Source organism: Petaurus breviceps, unplaced genomic scaffold (assembly GCF_028583685.1).
Source record: "Petaurus breviceps papuanus isolate PSGF00001 unplaced genomic scaffold, PetGlider_PUasm1.0 171, whole genome shotgun sequence".
NCBI classification, from domain to species: Eukaryota; Metazoa; Chordata; class Mammalia; order Diprotodontia; family Petauridae; genus Petaurus; species Petaurus breviceps.
In genome coordinates, this window is record NW_027185754.1 from 21,677,524 (window position 1) to 21,690,453 (window position 12,930).

The 12,930-nt window shown below is 36.8% G+C and overlaps 1 protein-coding gene across 1 annotated transcript in view; it reads left to right on the forward strand.

The window, feature by feature from the left end:
- LOC138157169 (zinc finger protein 713-like) overlaps positions 1-10,681 on the forward strand; it is a 39,515-nt gene extending 28,834 nt beyond the window's left edge. Inside the window, exons 5-6 of the mRNA XM_069082687.1 lie at positions 6,356-6,451; positions 7,746-10,681. Coding sequence (XP_068938788.1) covers positions 6,356-6,363 — 8 coding nt within the window. The 3' untranslated portion in view covers positions 6,364-6,451; positions 7,746-10,681. The remainder of the gene's footprint in view (positions 1-6,355; positions 6,452-7,745) is intronic.
- The last annotated feature ends 2,249 nt before the right edge of the window (positions 10,682-12,930 follow it).

Genomic DNA, 12,930 nt, shown 5'->3' on the forward strand with positions numbered 1-12,930 from the left:
TATATATATATATATATATATATATATATATATATATATATATATATTTATATATAGGCAATATTTATACCGTTAGTATAACTCAGCCCCCAAGAGGATATGAAGGAAGGTACAGAGGATATTGGATAAAAAGGCATTGCTACCTAGTGTGTTAAGCAATAACAGATCTATACAGGTGTTAATCATTCTTTCAACCCTCCCATCCCATCCCTTCACTCTTTGCCATGCTAGAAGCATTGCTCCACCCTCCTTCCTAGGAGGAAGAAAGATGCCTCTTAAAGTGGTCTTCAAAGTTACTGTCAGTACAGTAGGAATAATAAGGCATTGTAGGCTGCAGATGTGCAAGAAAGGACAGGTAACATTTTATGATGCAGTTTCCTTGAGTTACTCCCTGCAGGGCTTAACTTGTGAGAAACAAATGAATTAAAGTATCAACTGATTGTATAACTACTACTGTTACACAAGATGTCCCAAAAGTCTTTGTGTAGTATTAAACTATTAATGTTAAGCTTTAATAGTTTAAAACTGCATGAAGACGTTTAAGATAGCCTGTATTTAGGGTGACAGACAAAGGCAAGGAGACTAGTTTATCTTGAATTACCCCGGTCTGTATTTAGTAGTAAGAGCCAGTGGAATGAGTACAGGATAATAGACTGCTTGGGCTGATTGAGGTGGAACTGTGGTATAGCTGGAATTCCTGCAGTAATTTGTCCTGGCTGTACTTCCCATGTGTCATTTCAGTGCTTAGAGATATTCATGAAGTATCTTTTTTGTTCAGGGTCATTGAGCACAAACATGCACCAAACTTGGGGAAGTCAGCATTAATTAAAGTTAGTTCTATATCTACTTGTTGAATTTGTTATGCTTACCTCTAATTTCTTGTGGGCATATATGACAGGGCAGCAAACTTAAAGAATAGGTACAAGGACTAAAGACCATGATAAAGAGAACAGGTTTTGTAAGAGAATTTTTAGGAGAGCTAAAGGAAATTTCAGAAGTCAGAATATTAGAGATGGGACACTTCTGAGTGATTATGAAGTTTAAATTGTGCTCAAGCTAGAGGGTGACTGAAGTGAAGTGGAGGGATGGAAGGCAATAGAGAGGGCCCAGGACCTGAAAGTCCAAGATCTAAAAAAGTCATCAGCATGAGGGGAGGCTAGGTGGTACAGTGAGTAAGAGCGCCAGCCCCTGAGTCGGGAGACCCAGGATTGGTTTCAGCCTCAGATACTTAACACCCACACACAAAAAAACTGGCCGTGTAACCTTGAGCAAGTTACTTAACCCCAATTGCTTTAAAAAAAAAGTCATCAGCATGGATATTAATATCTCTTATGATAGTGATGGTGGGGATGGGATAAAGTTAAAGATTGAGACAGACACTCATGTCATTGTAGAAAGCAGGAGCCTTCTGTGAAGGTCAGTAAATGACTGAAATGGATAATGTATTGATCCAAGAGATAAGATTCTTTCAAGATCTGTGGAAAGAATCTGTTTGGCACACTCACTACAAGAAATGAATCATTTCATGGAAATGGAAGAGAAAGGATACGTAGAGATCTGAGTTCCCATTGGCCATATAGCCACCCAAATGCCAAGAAATTCCAGCAAGGGACATACATCATGCATGTTCAGTTGGGGGAGGGGTTGTGCTGAAGGGAAAAGAATACTACATCTTTTAGACTGAAGACCAAAACTGATTGGCCATCCCACCTCAAACCTCATCCCAATTTGTTGCCTAACCTATTATAAGACAGCTAGTATAGATTACTTGTTGCAGTGGTGATTGGTTAGGCTCCAAGGGACCTCCAGCCTGAGCTGCAAGACCCTACTAATAGTCTAATTCATTAAGAGGAAACTTCTTTCCCTCTTTGTTTTGGAAAAATCGGCACATACATAAGTTAGTAGTTGTACTAATACTGAATAACAGGAGTAAAAATATCAAGCAAATATAATATACATAAACAAATATGTATGTATATGTTATATGGAAGATAACTACCTAAAGGATATATAAGTGGCATATAACAAGATATTTATGGATATAATGAAACTTAAAAGTTAATTATAGAACAGGATGTACATAATTATTTATGCATATAAATATATGAATGTATACATATGAGCTATATGTATATGTTAGTATGTATGAAGGATAGCTTTGCATCATCCAAACAGATATAGCATCCATCATTCCAAAGATTATCCCTTAGCAGTTCTTTTTTTTTTTTTTAAAGCAATCGGGGTTAAGTAACTTGCTCAAGGTTACATGGCCAGTTATTTCTGGGTGTGGTGCTGAGTATCTGAGCCCGGATTTGATCCAGGTCATCCCGACACTGGAGCCAGTGCTCTTACTCGCTGAGCCACCTGGCCACCCCCCTTAGCAGTTCTTGATTAGGTATGGGTAGCACTGTCTGTTCATGGCCTAAGCATCTTACTTAGATATTCCCTGGAAACAATTTGAAACCTTTAAGATATGTTATTTAGACCACCACAGGTGAAGAAAAAGTAAAGAAAAGATGGCACAAACTTCAAAAGAGGAATGGTTGGTGAATAATGGAAAAACAATCATTGTTTCATAGGAGCAAAAAAACAGATTTGGGAAACTCAGGGAGCAAAGGAAGGAATGGGAGAAGAAAGACTAGTACAAAGTCATCTAGGCCAGGAAAACAATAGCATTGTTCAAGCTGATGGAGATTAGTCAGGAGTATCAAATGTAATGGTAATTGAGAGTGAATACTGAGAAAAGACCTTGAGTCTGGGTAGAAGATAGTGACCTCCTAGAGAATAGTTTGCATAGAGCACTGGGGACAGCCACATTGAAGCAGATCAAGAAGAAATGGTTAGAAGGAATTGCTATAAACTGCTTATTTAAAGGGATTAGGAGTAAAAGATGGGAGAGCAATTATATAGCATCTTAGGAGCTATAAAATCAAAAGTAGTTTAATTTTGTTCTTTAGAGAGAGATGTGACCTGGCTCCACAAAAGCCAAAGTGCAAAAAAGTTAGCTTTAGAAAGGAAAAGACTGATATGAAACAGAAATATTATCTAGTTAGTTTGAGGTATGTGAAGCAGCACATATTAAATGGTATGGTTTGAGAGTGTGTGTGTGTGGTTTGTAACTTTTGTAATCCTTTGTAATTTTATGAATGTCAAAGGTTTTGAACTATATTGTTAGGGAAAGTGAAATTACCTCTGAAAATATATTAGGCAGATGATAAATTACTTACATCTACTGGCATTTATCATTACTTTCCTTTGCCAGAACCTACAAATCACAAAACAACTGTCAGAACACCTCCAACTGAATGATTATATATATATGTATATATATATATATATGTATATATATATGTATATATATATATGTATATATATATATGTGTGTGTATATATATATATATATATATTAAGGATAAGACTTGTTGTGGAAACTTCTACCATTTCAGGTCTTCACATTCTCTGAAACTTGGGGTCTTAAGGAGTTTCCTAGAGCACTGAAAGGATAAGTGATTTCTTTAGGATCATGCAGCCAGTATATATCAGAGGCAAGACTCCAGTCCAGATTTTCACGAACCTATGGAGCTGCATTTCCCACAATCTAGAAGGCTTCTTCTATTTAAAGCCCCAGTGTTTGATGTGCCTTTCCAGTAAGCTGGAAATATCCTTAAAATAGAAATTAGCAATGCCTATGAATCACTAATATTCTTTGGCTCTATAGTGAGACACGATCCTTATTTACCTGGATGTAAATTAATTTGGTGGCTTATACATTCCAAGATGGAACTATGGTAAGCACCATGGTGCAATGGAAAAAGCATTGAACTTTGTGTCAGAGAACCTAGGTTTGAACTCCAGTTCTCTCATTTATTGTTCACATGACCTGAGATCATTCATCTCATCTCTCTGGGCCTCAGGTACCTCATTTGTAAAATGGGGCAGTGGGAAGAATGCAGTAGACTTGATAACTTATAAGGTCTCTTGAAATCTATAATCAATGGGAAAAAAGTCCAGTAACAATCCAATGACCTTTACCACTTAATAGTGAGAGTTCTGAGTCTGTTTCTTGATTTGTAGAATTCAGGTAATAGTACCCTTACTACCAACCTTATACAGGATTGTGCTAAGCAAAGTGAGTTCCAGCTGTTAAGTACTATGTAAATAAGTTACTACCTGCATCACTTGCTTTTAGTGAGAAAAGATATTATCAAAGTAAGCTTCTATGAAAGAGTCAAAATCATTTGCCAACATTTAATTCTTAAAATGCTAAAATATTACTCGTGTGGCCGACCCAAATTGCATTTCTTGTTACTCAAAATTCCTGTAACACAATTATGTTTTCTGATTGTTTGTGGACCTGATAGAGTATGTTATACACCTCGTTCCCAAGACCAACCTTGTAGAAACTTTGGTTCCTGGACTTTCTCCTCCAAAGATCCAAAATCAGGGGGAGGAGGTAGCAGATGAAAACAATTTCTACAACTAACCTTCAGTATAAAGTGTAACTAACCTTGCCTTCTTAGGCCTGAAAAAAAATGTAATTCCAAAAGAGTTTCCATGAATGGTCTTGTTTGTATTCCCACAATCCCTGTCATTCCTATTCATTTAATGCATACATAGCAAGTCAGCAACGCAGTCATACTTGGATTCCAGGGGGAACAGTTAGGTCCTCTCCTCAATAAAGATCTCTTAGAATTACTGGTATTCTTTTTAGCCATTACCCCAAGGATTCCTAGAGTAAGGCAAATACTATTAGTATGAGTTCTTGGATAGATTTGTACTCTAGTGACCTGAACATCATACCTTCTGTGGACAAGGTGACTACTTACAGGATTACCTGTCCTGAGTGGCCACTCTATCTTCCATGATATTCAACTACAAGCTTCTTATGAGGTAACCCATCTTGTATGGTTGCCAAAAACTTAGATAATGCAATATTAGGCTTTATTAACATAAACTATGGTATCCAGAGTAAGGAAGATGGAAGGCCCAGTGTATTGTTCATTTGTCAACCTATATTTAGAATGTCATGTTTGGTTCTGCTTGCCACATTTCAAAAGGGACATTGATACATGAAAATATATCTAATAAGAGGGTGATCACCATGAAAAATATATCATGTGAAGAATGGTTGAAGCAATTGGAATATTTAGCCTAGGAAAAGATTTAGTAAAGACATGAAAACTTCTTTCAAATATCTGAGGAGTTGCTATATAAAAGATGGTTTTGACTTAATCTTTGCAGTTACAGAAAGGAAAACTAGGAATGATGGGTGGAAGTTACCAGGAAGACTATTGAAGCTCAATAACAGAAAGAATTTTCTAACATTTTGAGAGTCACAAAAATGGCTGCATTATGGAATGAATTCACTATAAATGTTCAAGGAGAGGTTGGATGAATACACTACCACTTAGGGAGAGATATAGAAAGTATTCCTTCTTTGACTAGAAGATTGCTCTAGATGACTTTTAAAGTCCTTCCAACTTTAAGGTTCCATAATTCTTCTGTCAAGTTATTATCTGCTACCAAAATCCATGTGCATTTCTGGATTTTCTAAATTCATGTGCACTTAATGTCTTACCACACAATGTGGCACTTTACTAGATAATGTCTTGTATTATTTTCTAATTATCTAAGGGGTATGTTTTCCTCCCAGGCAAAATTGTGTGTCCCTCAAAGACATTTACTATGATTCATGCTTAGGTTTGCTTCCTATATAATCAGAAACAATGCTGAGTACGTAATAGAAAATTAGTTAAAATTTACTTTACTTGGGACACTCAGATCCCTGAATATCATAAGACCATATGCCTTCTGATGCTGCCAACTTTCTCTAAGGACATGTCAATAGATGGTCAGAAGTTGAGCATGAATATGTTTGGAATTTCAGAAATCATTAAAACTCAAGGATGTAGCTGCAGACTTCATCCAGGAGAGAGTGAGCCAACTGGGTCTTGATATGAAATATACCTGTACAGGGACATAATCCTGTTGAATTCTAGGAATTTGGTTCCACTGGTAAATGGGACATTCCTGTGTGTTCAGCATCCATCTAACTTTTGAAATGCCTTTATTTCCTCAGTCATTAAAAATTATGAGGCCTCTATAGTGTGTTTTTGTATAGGAACTTGAAGTTCAGTTTTCATATATTCCAAATCCCTTTGGGACACAAACAGGATTCTCTTGCTCCTGTTTATAGATAAAAGTTCTGCACTCCATAAAAGATGAAACTGGGACTTTTTCTATCTTTAATGCAACACATAGCTCATCCTTCTAAGAATGAGGATTTAGGACTTTCAGGGATGGGTCTTTGACCCCAGCACAAACACCCAAATCTTTTTTCTTTCCATATGAACAGGTTATTAAATTTCCAAGCCAGATGTGATCTCCCAGTTGGAACAAAGAAGAAAGTTTTGAAGAATAAAAAGATAAATCCCAAGAGGGACCTGCCCAAGTGAGTAAGAGAAAACCAATAACTTTTTTTATAATGCTTATCCTTCTTGACTCTTATGTAGCATCTTACACTGGTCTTGACCATCTTCTCACAGATATTCTCTCTTTTCTCAGGTTTCATGATACTGCCCTGTCTTGGTTTTCCTCCTACCTGTCCGGTAGCTACTCAGTCTCCTTTGCTAGATCATGATTCGTGATCTGTCCACTAACTCCAATCCCTTCCCTGCCCTCCCTTTTAGTCCAAGAGACTAACTACTAACATGGAGCATGCTTATTGGTGTAGTATTGAAAAAGAGTATCACAGGAACAAATTTTAGAGGATTTTGATTGCCAGCTTAAGAAGTGATCTTTACTTTCTAGACAGTAGGAAGGTAATTTATTATCTCAGTGAGAAAGTAATATTGCCACATGGGGACATTAGTGGCAAGAGTGTATAGTGATTAGAAGGAGCTCAGGACCTGACTAGGAGAGCAATATCAGGATGCCAGAGTTTAGGTCCTCTACATGTACCAAGATTCTGAGGCTATCCTAACGTCTGAGAATCTTAAAGTCAAAGTAGAATAGAAGAATTATCTTATCAATGAAGAGACAAAGTGGTCTGTAGTCCGGGTAGATATATGCCCACAATCTAGTAATTTGAAGAGAACAAAATAAATGCCAGTACTCAGAACATAGTAATGATAATATTAATCATGGGGAACCAATTTTTTTTGCCTAGGCCCTTTACAATTCCTGCAGTTCTGATCTTATCTGTATAGGAATGCAGTGAGTGCCTGATATGATGGAGATAGGATAAGTATAGGGGAACTGAGAAAGAGCTGGAACTGTAGGGGTGTTCTTACAGCAATAAAATTATTTTTTATGAAGGATTCATTTGATACCAGCATATCGATCACTTGGAGGCAATAAGACAAAGTAATTGAAGATGATGAAACCCTGAACTCTGGTCCCAGGCTGTCTCTCACAATCCTGATATTTTCCTTAAACCTCATTCTTTCTTTTTCATCCATCCAACAGTCAATAATTCTCACCTTCAGATTCTTCTAGATGGATTTTTCTCAGTTTCTGCTCACTTTGGATACTATGTCAGCTTCTATTAAACCATTTGTTGTTTGTTCCCTTCTCACTGCTTCTTCTCTCTCTGTTTCTTCTCCCCAGATCTCAAGGCCATATCTAAAAGTTTCCAAAGCCACCTTTGTGTTATACTCATCATCATTTTTTTTTAGATTCAGTAGTTTTCTTACTCCTAGAGCAGGCAAAGAGATGGAGTTGCCTTTTTTCTCTCTTTCTTTCAGACTGGAAGACCAGGTATTATAAAAGCCAAAGAGTTAAATCTGAAGCAAGATATTCCTGAAGAAAAATCATCACAGAAAGAAACAATGGAAAGCTTCACAAGGAAAGGCATCTGATACACTAAGCTAAAACTATTCTGAAAATTTGATAGCTAGTTTGAGTGGCAGCAAAATATCAAGAAAAACATGTCTGAGGCTAATGACAGTTTTTCAGAAGACAATGTTCCCTTGAAAGACATGCCCTGAGAAAAATGAATTTAGTATGAACCCAATTACAGAACATGGAGTTCACACAAGAAATACTATGAATATGATATATAAGGGTATAATTCACACTTAATTGAACATCCAAAAATCTGTGTAGGGAAGAAACACTATGAATAAAGTGAAAGTAGGAAGGCTTAGAGTAAATGTACAGTCAAGCAGAATTGGTAGTCCATACTAGAGAAAAATTCTGTAATGTAATGAATGTGGGAAGGCCTTCAGACTACTTGGGGATCCTTGATCAACATAGGAGAATTCATACAAGAGATAATGCTTACAAATGTAATGAATATGAGAAATCTCCATCATCATACAAAGTACAATCAGAATCAAATAATTTATATCAAATAGAAACCCTGTAAATGGAATTATAATGAGGGAAAGCCTTCAAGCTGTTGATGTAACTTATTTGACATCAGAGAATCCATATGGGAGAAATCCTTTAAATTAATTTGGGAAAGCCTTTAGGCATATCTTAGCTCTGGTCAGACATCAGAAACTTCATAGTGGAGAACAATCCTGGGAATTTAGGAGTGCAGGAAAGTTCTTATTCTTATCCCTTTTAAAAATATACTACCACTGTGATATCACTATTTGTCACTAAATATAGTGCTTGTAGTTTTGTTTGGGGTGTTTTAGGTGGAAGTGCACCTTTTTAGATCCTCTTTTTATATCTACATATACAAATATACACACACACACACACACAAAATATTTATTTTCCTTCACTTATATATCCCAGTGCCTATAGGAGTACATTGGTTTCCAAGGAAAAACTTATCAATTCACCTAATTATTAGTTCACCTTTTGCCAGGTTACTAAGACTACTAATCATTTATATTGTTTTTATAAATACTAGAATTTGTAGTTTTTAGAATGTATTTGTGTCATTTTTGAAGATGAAACTCATAGGGTTAGGTAGTGATCATAAGCATTAATGGCTTAAAATAAATTTACTTATTTTTCTTAAAGTAGAGTTGTACAATTGTGATCAGGATTTGTGGTTATATAAATGATCAGATAACAACCAACTTTTATTTATAAGGATAGAAATCACTTTATTTTAAAAATAAAAATGATAGGAGACTGATACATAATTTTGGAAGGAAAGGACTGCAGGGAACTGGGCTTCTCTTACATAAAAGCATAAACTTGAAGTGCCAAAGAAAAGAGAAACAACAAAAAAAGAAAAATGAATAAAATAAAAAGTGTCACACACTTTTAAAAGTTATAGTACAACTCAATCACTTAAAGTATGAGAAACAGTGAACTAAGAACTGAAAGTAAAGAAAATATCTCAGTAGATAACTCTCAGGTAGACAAATGGAATAATCAAAGCAAGATAAAGCAATGTGAAGAAGATCAGATAAAAGAACTAGAAGAAAATTAGGGAAATTGAGAGATAGACTATCCCAATGGACAGAGATTTGACCTTAGAATCAGAAAAATCTGGGCTTTAAATCTTACCTCTTGACATATTGCCCATGTGATCCTGGGCAAATCACTTAACCTCTCAGTGGCCTATGCAAATTTCTCGGATTGTAAAACTTTTGGTGATCTGAATTGGGAAAGGGCTTTCCTTAACAGGAGCTTCCTAGATCATTTAAATCAGAAGTCCTAGGGGCGGCCAGGTGGCTCAGTGAGTAAGAGCACCGGCCCCAGAGTCGGGATGATCTGGGATCGAATCCAGGCTCTGATACTTAGCAACACACCCAGAAATAACTGGCCATGTAACCTTGAGCAAGTTACTTAACCCCAATTGCTTTAAAAAAAAAAAAGAAGTCCAATACTTTCCTCCTATAATCCACAACCCAAAAACACATGGAAGAAAAAGGAAATAATATGTTTTCTTTCACTATGAAGAATAGGGACATTTTTTAAAAATCAAAGAAATCACTGGAAATAAAAATCAATAGATTTAATTATATAAAGGATTTGCATTTTACACAACAAACAATATCTAAAATTAAATCAATGGAAATGGAATGGAGAAATATGTGAAATAAATATATGTCAGATAAAAGTCTGATATATCTGTAATTAATACACACTCCTCAGTAAATCAGTGGTCAAAGGACATGACGATAATTTACTAAGGAGGGAACACACTTGCTTATAACCACATGAAAAGATGCTCAAGCTCCCTAATTATTAAGCAAATCAAAACAAATTTAAGATGTTACTTTAGTTTGTATCATTTCAAATGACAAATATATACACACACATATTATTGATAAAGTCCATTGTTGATGAGATTGAAGAATAGTACAGATAATTTGGAAAAATATTGAATTATACAATAAGTCACAAAACATGTTATTTCTTTCAACCCAGTGATTCCATCACTAAGACTATTACAAAAACAGCATAAAATGATATGTTTTTACAGACATATTCATAGCTTTTCTATTTGTAATAGCAAAAATAATGGAGAGTGGACAAATTATGGTAATTAATGAATGGAATACGATGGTGCCATAAACACAATATAAATCACACAAATATGAAAAGGTCTTTCTTAGATGATGCAGAGTGAAATTAATATACCAGAGCCATATGCATCCTAACTACAACTTTTACAAAGAAAAAGAAGAAAAACAGTCGAAAGAACTAGAATTTGGAATAGGCTTATAAGAGGATTGAGGACAAATAAACACTTTCTTTGCTTATTTATTATTTGTTAATTTGTTTTTTTTATGTTTATTTCATGGGGGGGGATTGGTGGCTGTTAAGTTTATCATATAAGTAAAATATAAAATCCATCTGGAAATTATTTACTGGAACTCATCTCCAGAAGTTTCTACTGTTTCTCCGTGCTCCAGGTTCCCAGCTTCATGCTTACAGGGTGGGCCATTGTCTCTCATACCCCACCACTTCACTTGTGCTCAGTCAGAGTACAAAACAAAAATCTGGAAGAAAGTATAATCATGGGGGCAGCCAGGTGGTGCAGTGAACATAGCACCAGCCCTGGAGTCAGGAGAACCTGAGTTCAAATCCAACCTCAGACACTTAATACTAGCTGTGTGACTTTGGGCAAGTCATTTAACCCCGATTGCCCTGCCTTCCCCCTCCAAAAAGCAAAAAGAAAGTATAATCATGGAACATCAATGTTCCCGAGACTATTGCAGATGGCATCCAAACATGTTTGGGATTTTAAAGTCCACAATAAAGAGGCTTATGGACCCAACAAGTGGCATTGTGATGACCAATGATGGCAATACCATTTCCAGGAGATTCAAGCTCAGCTTCTAGCAGCCAAGTTCATGATTGAAATGGGTTAGACTTAGGATGAAAAATGGGGAATGGGGCTACATTAATCAACATTCCTGCTAGAGAAGTGCCATCAGAGGTGCTATTAGAGATTCTGGCTGAATATTTCCCGTCTGTCTGAACTATCCAACAATAGTGATTAATACCCATCTGCCAGTAAGTATTGAATGATAGGATAAACACACCTAAAAAATTGGTTCTTATACCATTTCTATCAAGTTCTCTGAAAGTATTCGGGTTCAGAAGTTATGAGTGGATAAGTAAATATGCCTCAAGGCAGGCCCGGAAGGTGCAAGGCTCACAGAGGCAGGCCCGGAAGAGGCCTGATCAACTGGGAGGGCAATCGTCCCACCAACCACATGGGCCACTACCAGGCCTATCACCAAAGGGCTGGGACTGGAAAGAGCAAGGTAAGAACCAAATGCAGGGGCCCCTGTCCAGGACAGCAAATACTCCTGGGATTACCACTCCATAGCCCAGAAATTTAAAAAAAAGCCCCTATCAGGACCTCCAAGGACCAGGATGGCAGAGTGATCCCTGCCTGTTCCACCCACCCCCCCAAAAAACATAGTAACTATTGCCCCAGGGCAAAAACCTCTAAGGTAAAGGCTTGGGATCCCTAGAGGAAGGGCATGGCTAGGGCCCTGCCTCATGGATAGAAAGCAGACTACAAAGACTCTGGAGTCCTGCCATATTCAGAGGGAGAAACCAAACTCAGAGGGAGACAATGTGGACTCCACACCCACAGCTGAAACATCAACAGGGAATGGGCCCCAAGTACAGAAAGCTCTCCTAAATGAGATCAAACTTTGAAACCAAATGAGAAACCAAATGAACTTTGAAAACCAAATGAGAGAGATAGAAGACAAAATGAATAATTCTTTCAAAACCAAAATTGCAGAATTAGAAAAACACAATAATGAAGAAAACAGCTCCCTAAAAAGAAAAGTGTATGATATGGAAAAGGAGCTCCAAAAACTAACCAAGGAAAATGATTTGCTAAAAACTAGAATCAACCAAATTGAAACAGATAACTATGAGGAACCAAGAATTAGTCAAACAAAACAATAAGTGAAAAATTAGAAAAAGAGGTAAAATATCTCAATGGAAAAATAACTGACCTGGAAAACAGATCCATGAGAATTGAGAATCATAGGCCTACCAGAAAATCATGATGAAAAAATGAGCCTGGACAACATTCTCCAAGAGCTCATTAAGGTAAACTGTCCTCAGATACTAGAACCTGAGGGTAAAATAGAAATCGAGAGAATCCACCAGACCCCTCCTAAAAGAGATCCCAAACTGAAAAGTCCTCGAAATGTTGTGGCCAAACTCCAGAACTACCAGTTAAAGAGAAAATATACTTCAAGCAGCCAGAAAGAAACAATTCAAATATCGAGGAACCACAGTGAGGGTCGCACAGGATTTGGCAGCCTCTACACTGAAAGATAGGAGGCAGTGGAATACAATTTTCCAGAAGGCAAAAGAGCTTGAGTTACAACCAAGGATCACCTACCCAGCGAGACTGAGCATATTCTTCCAAGCAAAGAGATGGTCATTCAACAATATAACAGAATTCCAGACCTTCCTGATGAAAAAGCACACACACACACACACACACACACACACACACACACACACACACACACACAC